Raw genomic sequence first — 15,883 nt, 5'->3', positions numbered from 1 at the left:
GGCTATCTTCCTGAGAAGGTAGATTCTTTACTAATTGAGCCACAAAGGAAGCTGTAAATGCATGTTGCATAAATATGGTCTGACATTGAGGGGGAAAATTCTCTATTGCTCTTAAGTTTGGGTCTCTTCAATCACTTATTTTCCAAATGAACATCTAACCCAATATGTTTAACTCTTGTTTTCACATGTATGGAACCATCTGAACTGTGACTAACACCTTGAATCTTTAAAATTTTAATTTTAAAGAATCTTTTAAAAAAATATTTTAAATTATTGAGAGTCTACAAGGTGACAGACACTAAGCTGGGGTGGGGAGTGTATTGATGAACCAGACATTGTCACTGTACTTGAGAACCTCTCTGTGGAGTATGAGAAGCCTTAGAAACAATTTAACTCAACTTTCTCATTTTACAGATGAGGAAACAGAGACTCCTAAGAGTTGTTCAGCCTGATGGAAAATGTTTTGATTTATTCATAAGACTTTAATATGTCTGTGTGGAGTTACTGCTCAGTGAGAGGTGTTACTTCTTTGGGCCAAAGAAATTGGGTTTTGCCCGTGTATGGATTATCTTTTCTTTGATCTTGCCTTTCTTTTTAATAGGTGCATGATTATGTAGATGATATTTACTAAGCCTTTGATTTATAAGGAACCAGTTAATAGCTGGCACTCCAGTTCTCTGGAAACTCACAGCCTACTCTACTAGAAATTTCTTTACGGTTCCTGAGGAATAAGGTCATTTATTCTTGACATGGCTTCTGACACCTCTCCCATTTGTTATTATTCCTTGTTAAATCACTTCCTGAGAAGGCTTGAGAATGTTTTCCATCTTAGATGGCACAGTTTATATTGACTTTCTCTAGCTGAAAGTGAAGTTCTAAGAAGAGCCTGAAAGGGGTCATTTTTCTGTGTTTACAGAGGATGGAGGTGAAAATCTCTTTGGAGAAGGAGAATTGGCCAGGGAGTTCAATTAACCTTCCACTGGGAGGGATGGATTGTGCGCTGGGCACTCTGCATGTTTGGGCAGGGTGAGGGGAGGGAAGAGGGGATATCACTGCCCACCCTCGCACAGGAGCCTGCAGTAGCCACGTGCAACCTGAGGAGTCTGTCACTGAGTGAGCCACATACCCAGGACAAACCAAGGAGTGGTCAGGGCTGCTCACCCAGAAACCTGGAGAAACATCTCTCTGCAGGAGACAGCTTTGGGGTTGGCCTCACATAGGTTGCTTTCAACAGTTTGCCAAAGAAAAAGAAGACAAGAGACTAAAAGCTGGAGGCTGTAAAGAGACACGATTCAGTCTGAATGTACATGACGAAGCCAGGACCCCAGCTAAGCCTAGGACTCACAGTGGTCTGGGGGAGAGTCGCATCTCCCTGTGGTGTTGACCGGCTCTTCCTCTTGGTCGTACTGTCGAGCAGAGCTCTGGAACGGAGAGACCTCCTGTGCATGCACTTGGGCCCATCAAGGCAAATGAACATAGATCTGAAATTCCTAGGAATGAGAGCTCTTCAATATGTCCAGCACCCCTCTGCAGTCTTCCGGGGAGTCTTGTCACACAGCCTCTGGGGTGGATGTGAGTTTGATGGGACTTGTCCCGGCAAAAGTTATCTCATTTCCTTACTGATCAGGGACATGTCCTGGGGAAGGTCAGCGTTTCAGAGTGTTCTTGTCTGAGGGAAGGGTGTGTGTGCGCATCCATGCATCTGCCTATCTGTGTGTGTCTGCATGTGTGCATCTGTGCGTACATCTGTCTGTCTGTGTGCATCTGTTTCTGTGTGTCCCTCTGTGTGCACTCGTGTATCTCTATGTCTCTGTGCACCTCTGAATGACAGTGTGTGTAGACACCTATGTGTGCATCTGTGTGTACATCTGTGTGTACCTGTGTTTCTGTGTGTACCTCTGTGTATTTGTGTGTGTCTGTGCACCTCTGTATGAGTGTGTCTCTGTGTGTGCATCTCTACATGAGTGCATTTGTACATGTGCACAACCATGCATCTGTGCATCCGTGTGCATCTGCACATCTCTGTATGACAGTGTGTGCATGTATTTCTGTATCAGTGTATGTGTGCATGTTCACACAGGGTGGAGGGAACACAGCAATGGGATGAGGAGGGGCACTAGGTCCCTGACTCAAAAAGCAAGCACCCTTCTTCTGCAATGCTCGCCTGCCATGTGTTTGATCTGAGACGGCTCACTGTCATAACAGGAGTTTTTGTTTTTTCCCCTCCCAGGTGTGAACGAATCCAGGGGAGGTCACCCTGTCACCGCTGGAGGAACACCTCATTTCCAGGTCCTCTGCACGAGCCCGACTGTGAAATGAACCACGCAGGGACTGGTCGGACACTTCCTTCCTTTCCTCATTGACGCTCCGGGCCCAGTGATTGTTTCCCTGTTGCTCTGATTGTGAACCGTCCTCCTCTTGCCAAAGCAAACAGCCTGGACTGGAGGAGGAGTTCCTCAGGCTTGTCTGCCAGCCTGAACATGAACGCAGGCCGAGCAGACAACAGCCCGCGTTCCCGAGGGACTTGGGGCCCTGTGGGGCCTGGCCCTCAGGAGCAGGTCCTTTCGTGATGCTGGCGCCCGGGAGTGAGCACCATGCCCATCACCCAGGACAATGCCGGGCTGCACCTGCCCCTCCTCTACCAGTGGCTGCAGAACAGCCTACGGGAGGGCGGGGATGGCCCGGAGCAGCGCCTCTGCCAGGCAGCCATCCAGAAACTGCAGGAGTACATCAGGCTGAACTTCGCTGTGGATGAGAGCTCCATCCAGCCCGACCGCAGCCCCCCTGGGATGGAGATCTGCACGGTGTACCTCACCAAGGAGCTGGAGGACGCGGAGACTGTGGGCCTCAGTTTTGGGAACATCCCTGTGTTTGGGGACTATGGGGAAAAGCGCAGAGGAGGCAAGAAGAGAAAAACCCACCAGGGCCCTGTGCTAGATGTGGGCTGCATCTGGGTGACGGAGCTGAGGAAGAACAGCCCGGCCGGGAAGAGTGGGAAGGTGCGCCTGCGGGACGAGATCCTCTCGCTGAACGGGCAGCTGATGGTCGGAGTTGATGTCAGTGGGGCCAGGTGAGTGGGGGAGCACCAGCCGGCAGTGGGGGGCGGATGTGGGACCCTTGTGGCTCACTTATGCCTGATGCTGAGGGCTGCGGGTCCTCCTGTGGGGAGAAGCCAACAGCATTTATCCTATGAAGGGAAACTGCACACTCTTGAGATTTTGTGGTATTTATATGTTTGTTTTGCGTCATTCTCTCTTAGAAGACTCAGGCTCAGAGTTTTTCCTTTTTTTTCGAAACTTGGGGTAAGAAAGAAAAGAAACAGTACATGATAAGAGGATGAGAAATATTACATTGAGTTAGACCCTCTTTTCTACTCAAGCCAGCATCTTACTTCCAACCGGAAGGCCATAGATTGGGTCCTGGGTATGTTTCCATCTGCCTGTCCCTATGACCTTTGCCACCAACTCACAATTCAGAAGGCTCTTGAGATGCTGAGAAATGTCTTTAGACTACCACCCTGCCGTTTCCTTGTCCTGGGAAGATCCCCTTGGATCTCATCTCAATGAACTTGTTTCTGTTTTCTACCCATGTGGCCACTTACCATGGCAGTAAGTTATGGTTGGACAGTTTTGTTGTTTCTTGAGTGAATTATGGTCCCCAAGACCACCTTCAGCTTCTATGATTCACTAGGAGAACTCACAGAACTCAGAAAAGCTATTATACTCATGGTTATAGTTTTATTACAATGAAAGCAATCAGATTAAAATCAACAAAGGCACATAGAATCCAGGAGAGACCAGGAGCAAGCTTCCAGTTGTCCTCTCCTGGTAGAGTTATACAGAAGTACTCAATTCTCCCAGCAACAGCGTGTGACAACAACATATATGGGGGTTAGTTAGTCACCTAGACACCCCAAGCCTGTGTAGCTGACCTTTGTAACTAAGTATCCAGTCCTTCCAGAAATCAAACTAATAGTACATGGTCTGAGGCCCCCACCAGAGATCACATTATTAGCATAAACTATCTGGTGTGGCCGGACGCCTCAGGTATACAATGACACTCTTTGTTGCTGTTCAGTCGCCCAGTCATGTTCGACTCTTTGCAACCCCATGGACTGCAGCTCGCCAGGCTTCCCTGTCCTCCACTGTCTCCCAGAGTTTGCTCAGACTCGTGAAATAGGAAATAGGCCTGTGGGTGTTCTAAGATGCACCCAGTATTTTTTTAGCCAAGTATGGTAAGACATGCAGACAGAGGAACAACTGTCACGAAGGAAGGAGTTTATACCCCAGGTGCCTAGAGGCAGGAGGCACACCACTGTGTGCAGAGCCACAGGGGGAGGCACCAGCCCTGGTAGGAGGCTGAGGGTGGGAGGGGGGAACAGGGTCCAAAGCCTTTATTAGGGGTTTCCAGAGAGAGGCTGGGTGAGACGCGGTAGGCACACTGAGGAACCTTAGGAGAGGACAGCTTTAGTAATTTCAGCCAGCTCTGAGCTATAGGGGTGGTCTCCAGTTGTCCAGTACCTGACCCCGGCTAATTTAGACAGGGGAATAGAGACTTGATATGTGGTGGTGCTGGTGGTGGTTTAGTTGCTAAGTTGCGTCTGACTCTTGCGACCACGTGGACTGTAGCCTGCCTGGCTCTTCTGTCCATGGGATTCTCTAGGAAAGAATACTGGAGTGGGTTGCCGTTTCTTCTCCAGGCATGATATGTGAGAGTTGGTTAAAATAGACAGTTGGGATCTGGGCTCTGGACTGGTTGGTTAGTATTATTGATATCACAGGCGCACTCCTCAAGAGAGTTGTTTGCTAGCTCTAGGAATTAGCTGCCCCTGATGGATAGGAGGGGCAGTCTCTCCAGGATCAAGTCTCCAAATGCCAGAGCATCAAGAATAAAGGAACTAAGGGAACAGCCAGTGTACTCCTGGGCTCTGAATATTTTCCATGGCTAAGGGAGTAAATCCTCCAAACAAAACTTTCTCACTAGGCAATAGTCACGGCTCTGAAATTCCCTTCTCTAAGGGGCTGTTTTGTGTAGGCCAGGTGATGAAGGGCTAGGTGAAAGATGGTCCTCGAGTATAGGCGTGGAAGAAGGAGAAGGCCAAAACCCTCTGCTTAGTCTTCAAGACATTATAAAAGGGAATCAGGCAATGAGACAAGGGCTCCTGGAGTCCTGGTCTCCCAGTGCCCAGAACAACCAGGACATTCACAAGACAGGAGAGAAAAAGACTGGGTTGATTTTTCAGGATTGCCTCCTTAGTTCTCTGGCATCAGTTCAGTTCAGTTCAGTCGCTCAGTCGTGTCCGACTCATTGCGACCCCATGAATCGCAGCACGCCAGGCCTCCCTGTCCATCACCAACTCCAAGAGTTCACTCAGACTCATGTCTATCGTGTTAGTGATGCCATCCAGCCATCTCATCCTCTGTCGGCCCCTTCTCCTCCTGCCCCCAATCCCTCCCAGCATCGAAGTCTTTTCCAATGAGTCAGCTCTTCGCATGAGGTGGCCAAAGTACTGGAGTTTCAGCTTTAGCATCATTCCTTCCAAAGAACACCCAGGGCTGATCTCTTTTAGAATGGACTCGTTGGATCTCCTTGCAGTCCAAGGGACTCTCAGGAGTCTTCTCCAACACCACAGTTCAAAAGCATCAATTCTTTGGCGCTCAGCCTTCTTCACAGTCCAACTCTCACATCCATACATGACCACTGGAAAAACCATAGCCTTGACTAGATGGACCTTTGTTGGCAAAGTAATGTCTCTGCTTTTCAATATGCTATCTAGGTTGGTCATAACTTTTCTTCCAAGGAGTAAGTGTCTTTTAATTTCATGGCTGCAGTCACCATCTGCAGTGATTTTGGAGTCCCCCCAAAATAAAGCCTGACACTGTTTCCACTGTTTCCCCATCTATTTCCCATGAAGTGATGGGACCAGATCCCATGATCTTCATTTTCTGAATGTTGACCTTTAAGCCAACTTTTTCACTCTCTTTCACTTTCATCAAGAGGCATTTGAGTTCCTCTTCACTTTCTGCCATAAGGGTGGTGTCATCTGCATATCTGAGGTTATTGATATTTCACCTGGCAATCTTGATTCCAGCTTGTGTTTCTTCCAGCCCAGCGTTTCTCATGATGTACTCTGCATAGAAGTTAAATAAGCAGGGTGACAATATACAGCCTTGACGTACTCCTTTTCCTATTTGGAACCAGTCTGTTGTTCCATGTCCAGTTCTAACTGTTGCTTCCTGACCTGCATATATAGGTTTCTCAAGAGGCAGTTCAGGTGGTCTGGTATTCCCATCTCTTTCAGAATTTTCCACAGTTTATTGGGATCCACACAGTCAAAAGCTTTGGCATAGTCAATAAAGCAGAAATAGATGTTTTTCTGAAACTCTCTTGCTTTTTTTATGATCCAGCAGATGTTGGCAATTTGATCTCTGGTTCCTCCGCCTTTTCTAAAACCAGCTTGAACATCTGTAAGTTCACAGTTCACGTATTGCTGAAGCCTGGCTTGGAGAATTTTGAGCATTACTTTACTGGCATGAATTATAACAAAAACCATTTATTGAAGAGTTATGGCTCTAGGGACTCTCTACTGCCACTGTCATTTAATATCTACTACAACTCTATATAAGGGCTTACCCCGTGGCTCAGATGGTAAAGAATCTGCCTGCAATGCAGGAGACCAGGGTTTGGTCCCTGGGTTAGGAAGATCACTTGGAGAAGGAAATGGCAACCCACTCCAATATTCTTGCCTGGAGAATTCCATGGACAGAGGAGCCTGGTGGGCTACAGTTCATAGGCTTGCAAAGGGTCTGAATTGGCTGAGTATGAACAGGAGCCCAACTCTGTAAGGGACAGCTTTAAATGAGAACCTTTACCACAGAGAGGGCATTCGGCTTACACAAGGTCACCTGAGAAAGAGGCAGAACCAACTGTGAACTTGAGCCTAGCTGCCACCACAGCCTGAACGTCAGCCTAGCCGCTGGCACAGTCTGTGCTCTTGAGCCCTGTCCTATACCACCTCAAATCTCAGGTCCTTGTCATGCCGTCTGGTGCTCAATTTCATGGATGGTTTACAGCTTCACAAAGTACCTCCTCGACATAATCAGAGACAAAAGGGTGGTAAGTGACAAGAACAAATGCTAAGGCTTTCACTTACCCAAATAGACAAGGAAAACAGAAGCCACCCCCTGTTCTCCCCTGCCATCTCTTATGTAAGGAGCTCAATTTTCATATAAACTTCCTTTGGCAAACTTACATCTAGCCTGAACTTGAGGACTAGAAGCACTTTGAGATTAAGTGTCAAGGAGCTGAAAGTGTTTTGAATGTTCTCAAGATGCCCTTTTTCACTCTTTGTAACTTAACTGTTTGCTTCAGCACCAGATTTCCCCACATACCTATGTAGGTTTTGTCCTAAAAAAGTGGTGAGTGGGAATTTGGTTCTGCAGAAACCCCAGTGTACCTCTCTCCCCCTCTGCAGACAGCCCCTTCAGTGACTGTATATTCACCATTACTTGTAAGCAACAGATTTCAGGTGTCAACACGCTAATTTCCCTATCCCCCCACCAACATGACAAGTTGGAATATCACTTGGAATTATAATAAGAGGCACGCTTTGGGGGCAAGCCATTCTGCCCCTTCTCTTGAATTTGATGTTGAATTCAAAAATCCCTTAGATGATGTTATGGGTTGAATTATGTGTCATGCCTCTCCGGATTCACCTTTTGCGAGTTCACCTATCCTCCTCTCCACCCAGTACCTGAGAATGTGGCTTTATTTGGAAGTAGGGTTGCTGCAGATGTATTTAGTGAAGATGAGGCCCTATGGGAATAGGGTCCCCTGGTCCAGTATGATCAGCATCCTTATATAAAAGGCAGATCTGGGGACACAGACATGCACACAAGGAGAATGTCATGTGAAGGCTGGGGTCAGGCTGCCACAAGACAAGGATCTACCAGAAGTTAAGAAGTTCTGTAGGGTCTGTGGGGTCATAAAGAGTTGGACAGTACTTAGTGACTGAACAACAACAACAAGAGAGGGACCTGGAACAGATATTTCTCCCATACTCAGAGGGAGTGTAGCTCTGCCAACACCTTGATCTTGGACTTTTAGTGCCAGAACTAAAAGACAAATTTTTGTTGCTTCGGCTACTTGGTTTGTGGTGCTTTTCTGTGACAGCTCTAGCAAACTAACACACGTGATATTTCGACCCTGTCACCTACGGCTGGTCAGTTATTCAAACAATTTCCTCCCTGACAAGGTCACTCTGGAAACTTTAGAGCACTGTGGTTGTTTTTGGAAGAGGACACTCTGAAATCGTGTGTGGGTTAAGTGTGGGAGGAGCAGGTGCAAAATGTAGAAGATGAGCTCACGGTTGGCTTATTTTAAAAATTAGCTTAGGGCCAGTTTGGAAAGATCATCCCTGCAGGAAGAGCACAGGATTCACGGCCATGGGTCTGACACCCATCTGCACCCCTAGAACCATTTTCAGAGCTCAACCTGAGAGCATCCCAAACTTATCCCCAAACCTCAGACCCCATTCTGCTCTCTCCCTGACTGACACTCCCAAGGTCTGCAGTTTGCTTCCAGGCTCCCCGAGTAGCTCTGGGAGCCCCTCATTCTTTTGATTCACGGTGGAGTGAACTTCTTGAGAACTTTCTGAGGTGGGGAGGGGTACCAGTAGTGGGTGCTGTCACATGCCGCATCTTGCAGGCATGGCTGGTAAACACATGGAGGAAAGCTTTTGTTTGCAAGTCTATCATACCTACTCTGGGGAAGATGAGGTTTTCTGGAATGTTCTATTTATATCTTTTTGGTGAAGGGAGAACTGGGAAGATTTTTTTACATTATTTCCTACAAGGAATACTTTGTAACCCCAGTCCCTCCCCTCCACCATCCCTCCCTCCCCTAGCTTTCTATAAGTAAACCAGATCTGTTCCCTGAGGACAGATTGTTCCAAATTGGTAACAAGATGTGGAATTAATTAAAATACAACCCACACACCAAAACAAAAACAAGTAGCCTTTTCTGAAGAGTAGAAGGGCCCATGTTCCACTGAAAATGTATTTTTTCAGGGTATCAAACTCAACTGGACTGTTTGGTACATGAGTGAATATGAGCAGGGCAGCACAGTGCAGAGAACGCAAGGGCCTGGGCGAGGCGGATCTGGCTTCTAGACCCGCGTGCTGGCCGTGTGGGCGAATGACCTCAGCCACGCGAGGCTGATGCTGTCCCCAGCAGGGTCGTTTAGTGGGTGAGATAAGATTTACTTGATGTCCTGAATAGGCCTCTGGCACATGTCGATCTCCAGTCAAAGGTAGCTTTTCACATTCTTCCTGGTTGGCCTCAGGTGACCTGAACCCAGGGCACAGCCTGAACTAAGAAAAGGCCTTTGAGTTTGAAGGGCAGCATCTGTGTGCGTGCTTAGTTGCTCGGTCGTGTCTGACTCTGTGCAACGCCCCCATGGACTGTAGCCCCCCAGGCTCTTCTGTCCATGGGGATTCTCCAGGCAAGAATACTGGAGTGGGTTGCATGCCCTCCTCCAGGGGATCTTCCCAACCCAGGGATCGAACCTAGGTCTCTGGCATTGCAGATGGATTCTTTACCCTCTCAGTCACCAGGGAAGCCCTTAAAGGGCAGAGAAGAGCCTAAAACTCTAGGAGTTTGCGCAGCAGGAAAAAAGAGTAATCTTCAACCCGGAAATCAGGGTAATATTCAAACTCTGAGTGACCTGTAATGGTGTGGGTATCAGCCTGTAGGAAACGATGCTGGTGCCTGCAGGAGAGGGTCCTGGAGCCCCTCAGGGCCAGACTGCACCTTTGAGTTACTAAGGTGTGAGATACATACATGGTCCACGGAGAGGGGCCAGGGTACTGGGCTGGCAGGAGGACCCGGGGAGCTTAGGGCCATTGGCCAGCTGAGACAGGAGAATTACTCCTGGGCTGACTAGCTGGATGTCAGCCCTGGCCAGAGGTAACCTTCAGCTCAGTACCACTGCCTTTAAATTGTGTGTAAAATTAAATTTAGGGTTGTTACAAGCTCAGACTCTGGTTACCCATGGCAACCCCGAGTTCTCTCTAGGTTATAGCAGATTTTAAACAGAGTGTCAGGAGGCTGCTAGAAGGTGTTACTTGGAGAAATGACTGCAGGTAGTGATGAAGGAGACTGCAAGAAGGAAGAATTGCCGATTATAGCTTTATAATGTAGTCTCTGGCGCCATTACACACAAGGGTCCTCCTGCCTACCTGAATATGCCCATAGGCACCCAGGACTCTATTGGAGACTGTATATATAGGAAGAGGTAGTCATCCTGATGACCTAGAACGTTCAGGAAAGGTTAAATTATATTCAGTTTGCCATTTAAGGAGCCAGAGAAGCGTGTAATACACTTCTGAGAGATTTCCATTACGGAAGGTTAAAAGGAAAACAAGTTTCAGCATTTAAAATTCAATTATCTGGAAACTTCATCAAGTGGAACAGCCCATTCCCCAAGGATGCGGCGTCGATGGAGCGTTGCAAGGGCCTTACATTCATGCCCACTTCATTCTTCTCTGCCTGCTTCCCCCACGTGCTGTTTCATTTCATGTCATACTTTCTGGAAGGCAGCCCAGATTTCATCCAAGTCCTATTTTCTCATTGTACCGAGCAGGAAACTAAGGTTCTGGGAGGAGGTTTCCTGGGGTCAAGAGCAAGGACCAGAATTCAGGGCCTCTGACTCAAATTCTAGAACTTTTTATTCAACACTATAGTAACCAATGAAATTAGATTTTTTTTTTTTTTTGCACTTTACTGTTGGTTGTAAGATACAAATTGAAAATCACATTTTCCTGCATATTTCTACATCCATTCTCTAAACGGATTGTAGTTACATCTAGAACCTTCCTTCTCAACAAGAGTTTAACTCTTAGCAGCTTCATCGGTGTGTAAGTGATGGCCATCGGACTGAGCTTTCGCTCAGGTCTTCCACACGCTTTCTGGGCAAGGCTGTGGACCATCCTCTGCCATCGCCTGCCACCTTGTGGTTGAAATCAAGCACGCCACTAAGGAGCTTTAGTCAAGCTTATTATTAGGCTGTGCGGGTTTCTCAGCTGCGCCGTTAGGATGTTTCCAGCCTACAGAGCTCTCTTCTAGAATGGGAACATCTGAGCCATCCCTAAGTAGAAGGTGACTCAAGCACCATTCCCCTCCTCTGGGTGCCCGGTCTCCTCGTGCTGCCCCCAAGAGGTGCCCCATCCTGGCTCCCCCCGGGGCAACCCCTCCCCACTACACTCAGAGCCCTTGTCCCCTACAAGTAGACAAGTAGCTGACCTGATAAACCTATTCGTGCTTAGCTCTTGGTGACAGATGGTGGGGGGACGTTGTCAGTCCCCAGCCCAACTCAAGTCTGGAATCAGAAAGCCTCAGGGGAGGGTGAGTAGCAGGCAAAGCCAATGGGGTGGATTCCTTCAGAAGCCTAGCGTCTTTGTGCACCCTCAATCACAGCCTGTAGGTAACTCCAGGGCCACTTACAGAGCATATTTTCAAGGTTTGTTTGTTTTTAAATTGAAGGGTAATTGCTTTACAATGTTGTAGTGGTCTCTGCCACACTACAATGTGAATAAATATATATATAATATGCATATAAATATGTTATTTATATATTTATGTATAATTTTATATGTATATTATATAATATTATTTATATGGTTATATAATATATATTAAAATAATATGTATTATATAATTATACTGATTAATATCTATCAGTCATAATTTTATTTATATATATATATATATCCCCTCCCTGGGTCTGTTCTTATGAGGGGAGAGATTACATTAAAAGAGCCACTTTCTATGATTTAAAGAGGTTGCAGAGCTCCATTCAGAGATGCTCTTTAACTTCAGCCCAGTAACCTGCTTCTCTTGGTAGCCCATCAGAGCTGCTACTGGGGGACTGATTTCAACCATGGGAGATGGAAAACCCAAGTATTCTACTTGAGACACTCGCTTTGAAACTCTTAGCTGTACTTTTGAGAATCGTTGTAACTGTAAACCAGAAAGAGAAAGAAATGCTGGGAGCATCTCAGTGTGATCATAGTGCTACCAGCCTGACTTCATATCCTTCTCTCTCTGGACACTCTGGGGCCATTTTCAAGAATTTTGACTCCTACTTCATTTTAGGTCCAGATATTAAATGAGTGATAAATATTTTTATTCTTTCATTTTGAGCACCAGATGCCCTGAAGAGGTTTTTTTTTTTTTTCTAAAGGTGATTGTCCAAGCTTCAGCACCTGTTTCAGCCCTTGTCCCTCTTTGGTCTTCTGGAATGGAGACAGATGACCACATGGCCTGGCTTAGATGTCCCTAATTAAGCTGTTTGCCAAACCCAGAGGTTCAAAGACTTGAATCCCTGTGTTTTGGGGTCCACCTAGTGGTTGCTGCCTGCTTGTAGGGGACAATAAAATCTGATATTATCAGGACACATATGCGTGTGTATGTGCAGTGTATGTTTTTTGCAATTTATGATAAAACATGGGGCTCCCCTGGTAGTTTGGCTGGTAAAGAATCTGCCTGCAATGCAGGAGACCCTGGCTCAATTCCTGGGTTGGAAAGATGCCCTGGAGAAGGGATAGGACTCCAGTACTCTTAGGCTTCCCTGCTGGCTCAGATAGTAAAGAATCGGCCTGCAATGCAGGAGACCTGGATTCGATCCCTGCATCGGGAAGATCCCCTGGAGGAGGGCATGGCAACTCACTCCAGTATTGTTGCCTGGAGAAGCCCCAAGGACAGAGGAGCCTGGTGAGCTACTGTCCGTGAGTTTGCAAAGAGTCAGACACGACCAAGTGACTAAGCCCACAGCACAAAACATGGGTTTTCAAAAGCTACATAGATATCTTCGTGAGATTCTTCTTTGTCTTTCTCCAAAGATTTTGAGAGTGTGAGTTGTTATGCTATTTAAAATAAATGATGTGGAGATGTCACTGTTAGTGGCATTTTGGATGACGGGGCTTTCCAATGTTGAAATGGACAGAGCAACAACCAAAGGTGTGAGTATCTGGGTCTTTTGTACCTCTGGGTCACAGACAGCTGGAGGCGGGGATATCAGCGATAGTCTAATTAGCTGGCTTATCCCACCAGAAAAAGAATGATTCTATCATTTATAACATCTCTTGGGCTTAAATTTAGCCTTTCCAGGTCTGGGGGATGGCAGAGGGAGATGGTGGGCTAGGCTTTTTCCCAAGCTGAAGTGTGTGTTTGCTGTGCCCTTAAGCTGGACTTGAAGGCTAGTCCATTTAAATGGGGCTGGGATTTATTATGAAACTTTCGACCTTTGGGGACACAGATATACTTTCACAAATGTCCCTGAAGGAGGTCTGAACTATTATCAGGGGAAGAGGAAGTAAGTGTCTTTAAAAACTCAAGCTCCATTAAGTACAGGTCTCTGTAAAACTGCACGGCAAGTCTGGAGGGTTTCCCCTGACTCAAAGGTTTTATTTAGTCTGCATGTGCATTGCTGGGAGGTCCCTGTCTGACCCAGCAGAATAGGCAGAGAGGGCATCAGTGGTAGTCACTGGAACTGGTTCTTGCTCTAGAAAGTTCGTCATCCAGGTGGGATGAGAAGATCCATGGGGGAAGGGGAAAAGATATTAACCTCTTAGGACATATTTTTATCTTAAAAAAAATAAGAAATTGAGCTTGGCTAATATTTTAGATATGAGTTGACATTGGTATCCTTAATCTGTATGTCAGACTCTAGGAGGGTCCCATGTCCTATGTGTTATGTGACATATCCTGAGGGAAGAGATTGTGACCCACAAAGGCCTGCTCATTGATTAATTCACTTTTAACTCATTTCAAGGATCTGTAGTTTATGTAGGCTCACTCAGAGAAGTAGGCTTATGAATTAAAGTACGTATTTTGTTGGATTTAAATTAACTTTACCAAATGAACAGATAAACTAAAATTCTTGAGGGGCTAAAAAAGAAGATTAAAAATAATCAATGCAGGTACAAGCAAACCATAAGAAAATGGCTGGGTTGACCCTTGCTTTACTGCTGATATGTGCTCAATCACATTTTAAGTTAAACCAATGACAGTCTATTCAGATTGACAAGAAATCAGACAAAAAAATTAAAGGTCGAAGCTTTTGAAAGACTATGTGAAATACAAATTTCCAGGCTCTGTTATTAAAGAAAAACTTCACCATAAGCATAGATTGTGTCTTGAGATAATCCCTAATGATGGTATAAGGCCATGATAATTAGCAAGATATTTAAAATCTAAATATCAACCACATGAATACAAATAATGTTAAATGTTTTAGCAATGTTAAAAACTATGCAGTGCTAAATCTAGTCCAGAATTTTACTAAACTGAATATTTTAAGAGCCTCTTTGAAATTTCTTTTTACTTAATTGCTTACGGCAAAAAGTCACACACCATGAGGAAAACATTCATTCTTACTGATGCAGTTTTTTAAACAGCTAAAATAATATATGGAAAACAATATAGCTATACCATAAAATGCCCAATTTTGTCAGCAAATTTTGCTGGAAGGTGCACAGAAACCTTGCTGAAGTTTTAAAGAAACAGTTTGCCTTGTGGCAGTTCGCTCTGTGGCTGGAAATAAAGCATCGCTGATTCTCACATGTTCCAAATAAGGGTATTTGCTTAGTTCTGCTTCCGTAATGTGATAGGACACCTACTTATTCGTGAGTCACTAAAGAAAAGAGGTACCAGAAAAGATATATTTTCAAAAGGCAATGACTTCTTTAGTTAAAATAATGCTTTGTGGAGAAATTATATAAGGTAACAGCTGCTTTGATTCAAATTTTAAATTCAGGGTAAGGTTATAAAAATAGGCCAGAACATGAAAGTGATTCACTGCATTGGTCCTAGGAAAGTTGAGACAGCAAAGAAGCTAAAGTCAGAAGTGCCAAAAATGCTAAAGAATGTCATCAGTTTGGTTAATTTTGTAAAAATAAGACTTTTAAAAGTAGTGGAATTGTTATTCTTCTCTGTACTAAGATGGGGAATGACCGTGGAAGTGTTTTACTCTGTAGAGGTCTGATGTTTATCTTGAGGCAAAGCATTTAGAGTATTTCAGCTTTCAAGATGGCTGTGCAGTATTTTCCTTCTACAAAAAAGACAGTTGTTTCAAATTTGCCCACTTTATCTATGAACAAGTAGTTTTCAATGGCATGCTTCCTGGAGGCTATTTCTGCAAGCACACACACACATAATCTGTCTTTCCAAGGTAAAGATGATATTGAAAGAATGAACAAGGAAGTATTTGGAAGCAACCCAAATGTCCATCGACAGATAAATGGATAGAGAAGGTGTGGTATGTATATACAATGGAATATTACTCAGCCATAAAAAGGAATGAAGTTGGGTCATTTGTAGTGATATGGATGGACCTAGAGCCTGTCATAGTGAGTGAAGTAAGAGAAAAGCAAATATGGTATATTAACATATATGTATGGTACCTAGAAAGATGGTACAAATGAACCTGTTTGCAGGGCAGGAGTAGAGACACAGACGTAGAAAACTGGCATGGGGACACGGCGGGGAAGGGGAATATGAGATGAATTGGGAGAGTAGGATTGACATATATACACTGCTGCTGCTGCTAAGTCACTGCAGTCGTGTCTGACACTGTGCGACCCCAAAGACAGCAGCCCACCAGGCTCCTACGTCCTTGGGATTCTCCAGGCAAGAACCCTGGAGGGGGTCACTACCATGTGTGAAATAGAGAGCTAGTGGGAAGCTGCTGTATAGCAGACGGAGCTCAGCTCAGTTCTTTCTTGACCTGGGCAGGGGGGTGGGATGGGGAGTGGGGTAGGAGGGAGGTTCAAGAGGGAGGGTATATATGTATACTTACAGCTGATTCACTTCCTTGTACAGCAGA

At 45.5% G+C, this 15,883-nt stretch overlaps 1 protein-coding gene across 1 annotated transcript in view; it reads left to right on the top strand.

Annotated features, from left to right (window-relative positions):
* Positions 1-2,594: 2,594 nt before the first annotated feature.
* The window catches only part of PDZD2 (PDZ domain containing 2), a 263,432-nt gene continuing 250,143 nt past the window's right edge, over positions 2,595-15,883 (top strand). Inside the window, exon 1 of the mRNA XM_068990526.1 lies at positions 2,595-3,070. Coding sequence (XP_068846627.1) covers positions 2,595-3,070 — 476 coding nt within the window. The remainder of the gene's footprint in view (positions 3,071-15,883) is intronic.

The sequence above is a fragment of the Capricornis sumatraensis genome, chromosome 18, assembly GCF_032405125.1.
Source record: "Capricornis sumatraensis isolate serow.1 chromosome 18, serow.2, whole genome shotgun sequence".
In the NCBI taxonomy this organism is placed as follows: Eukaryota; Metazoa; Chordata; class Mammalia; order Artiodactyla; family Bovidae; genus Capricornis; species Capricornis sumatraensis.
The sequence above is the reverse complement of the archived record's forward strand: the minus strand, read 5'-3'. Positions and strand labels throughout refer to the sequence as shown.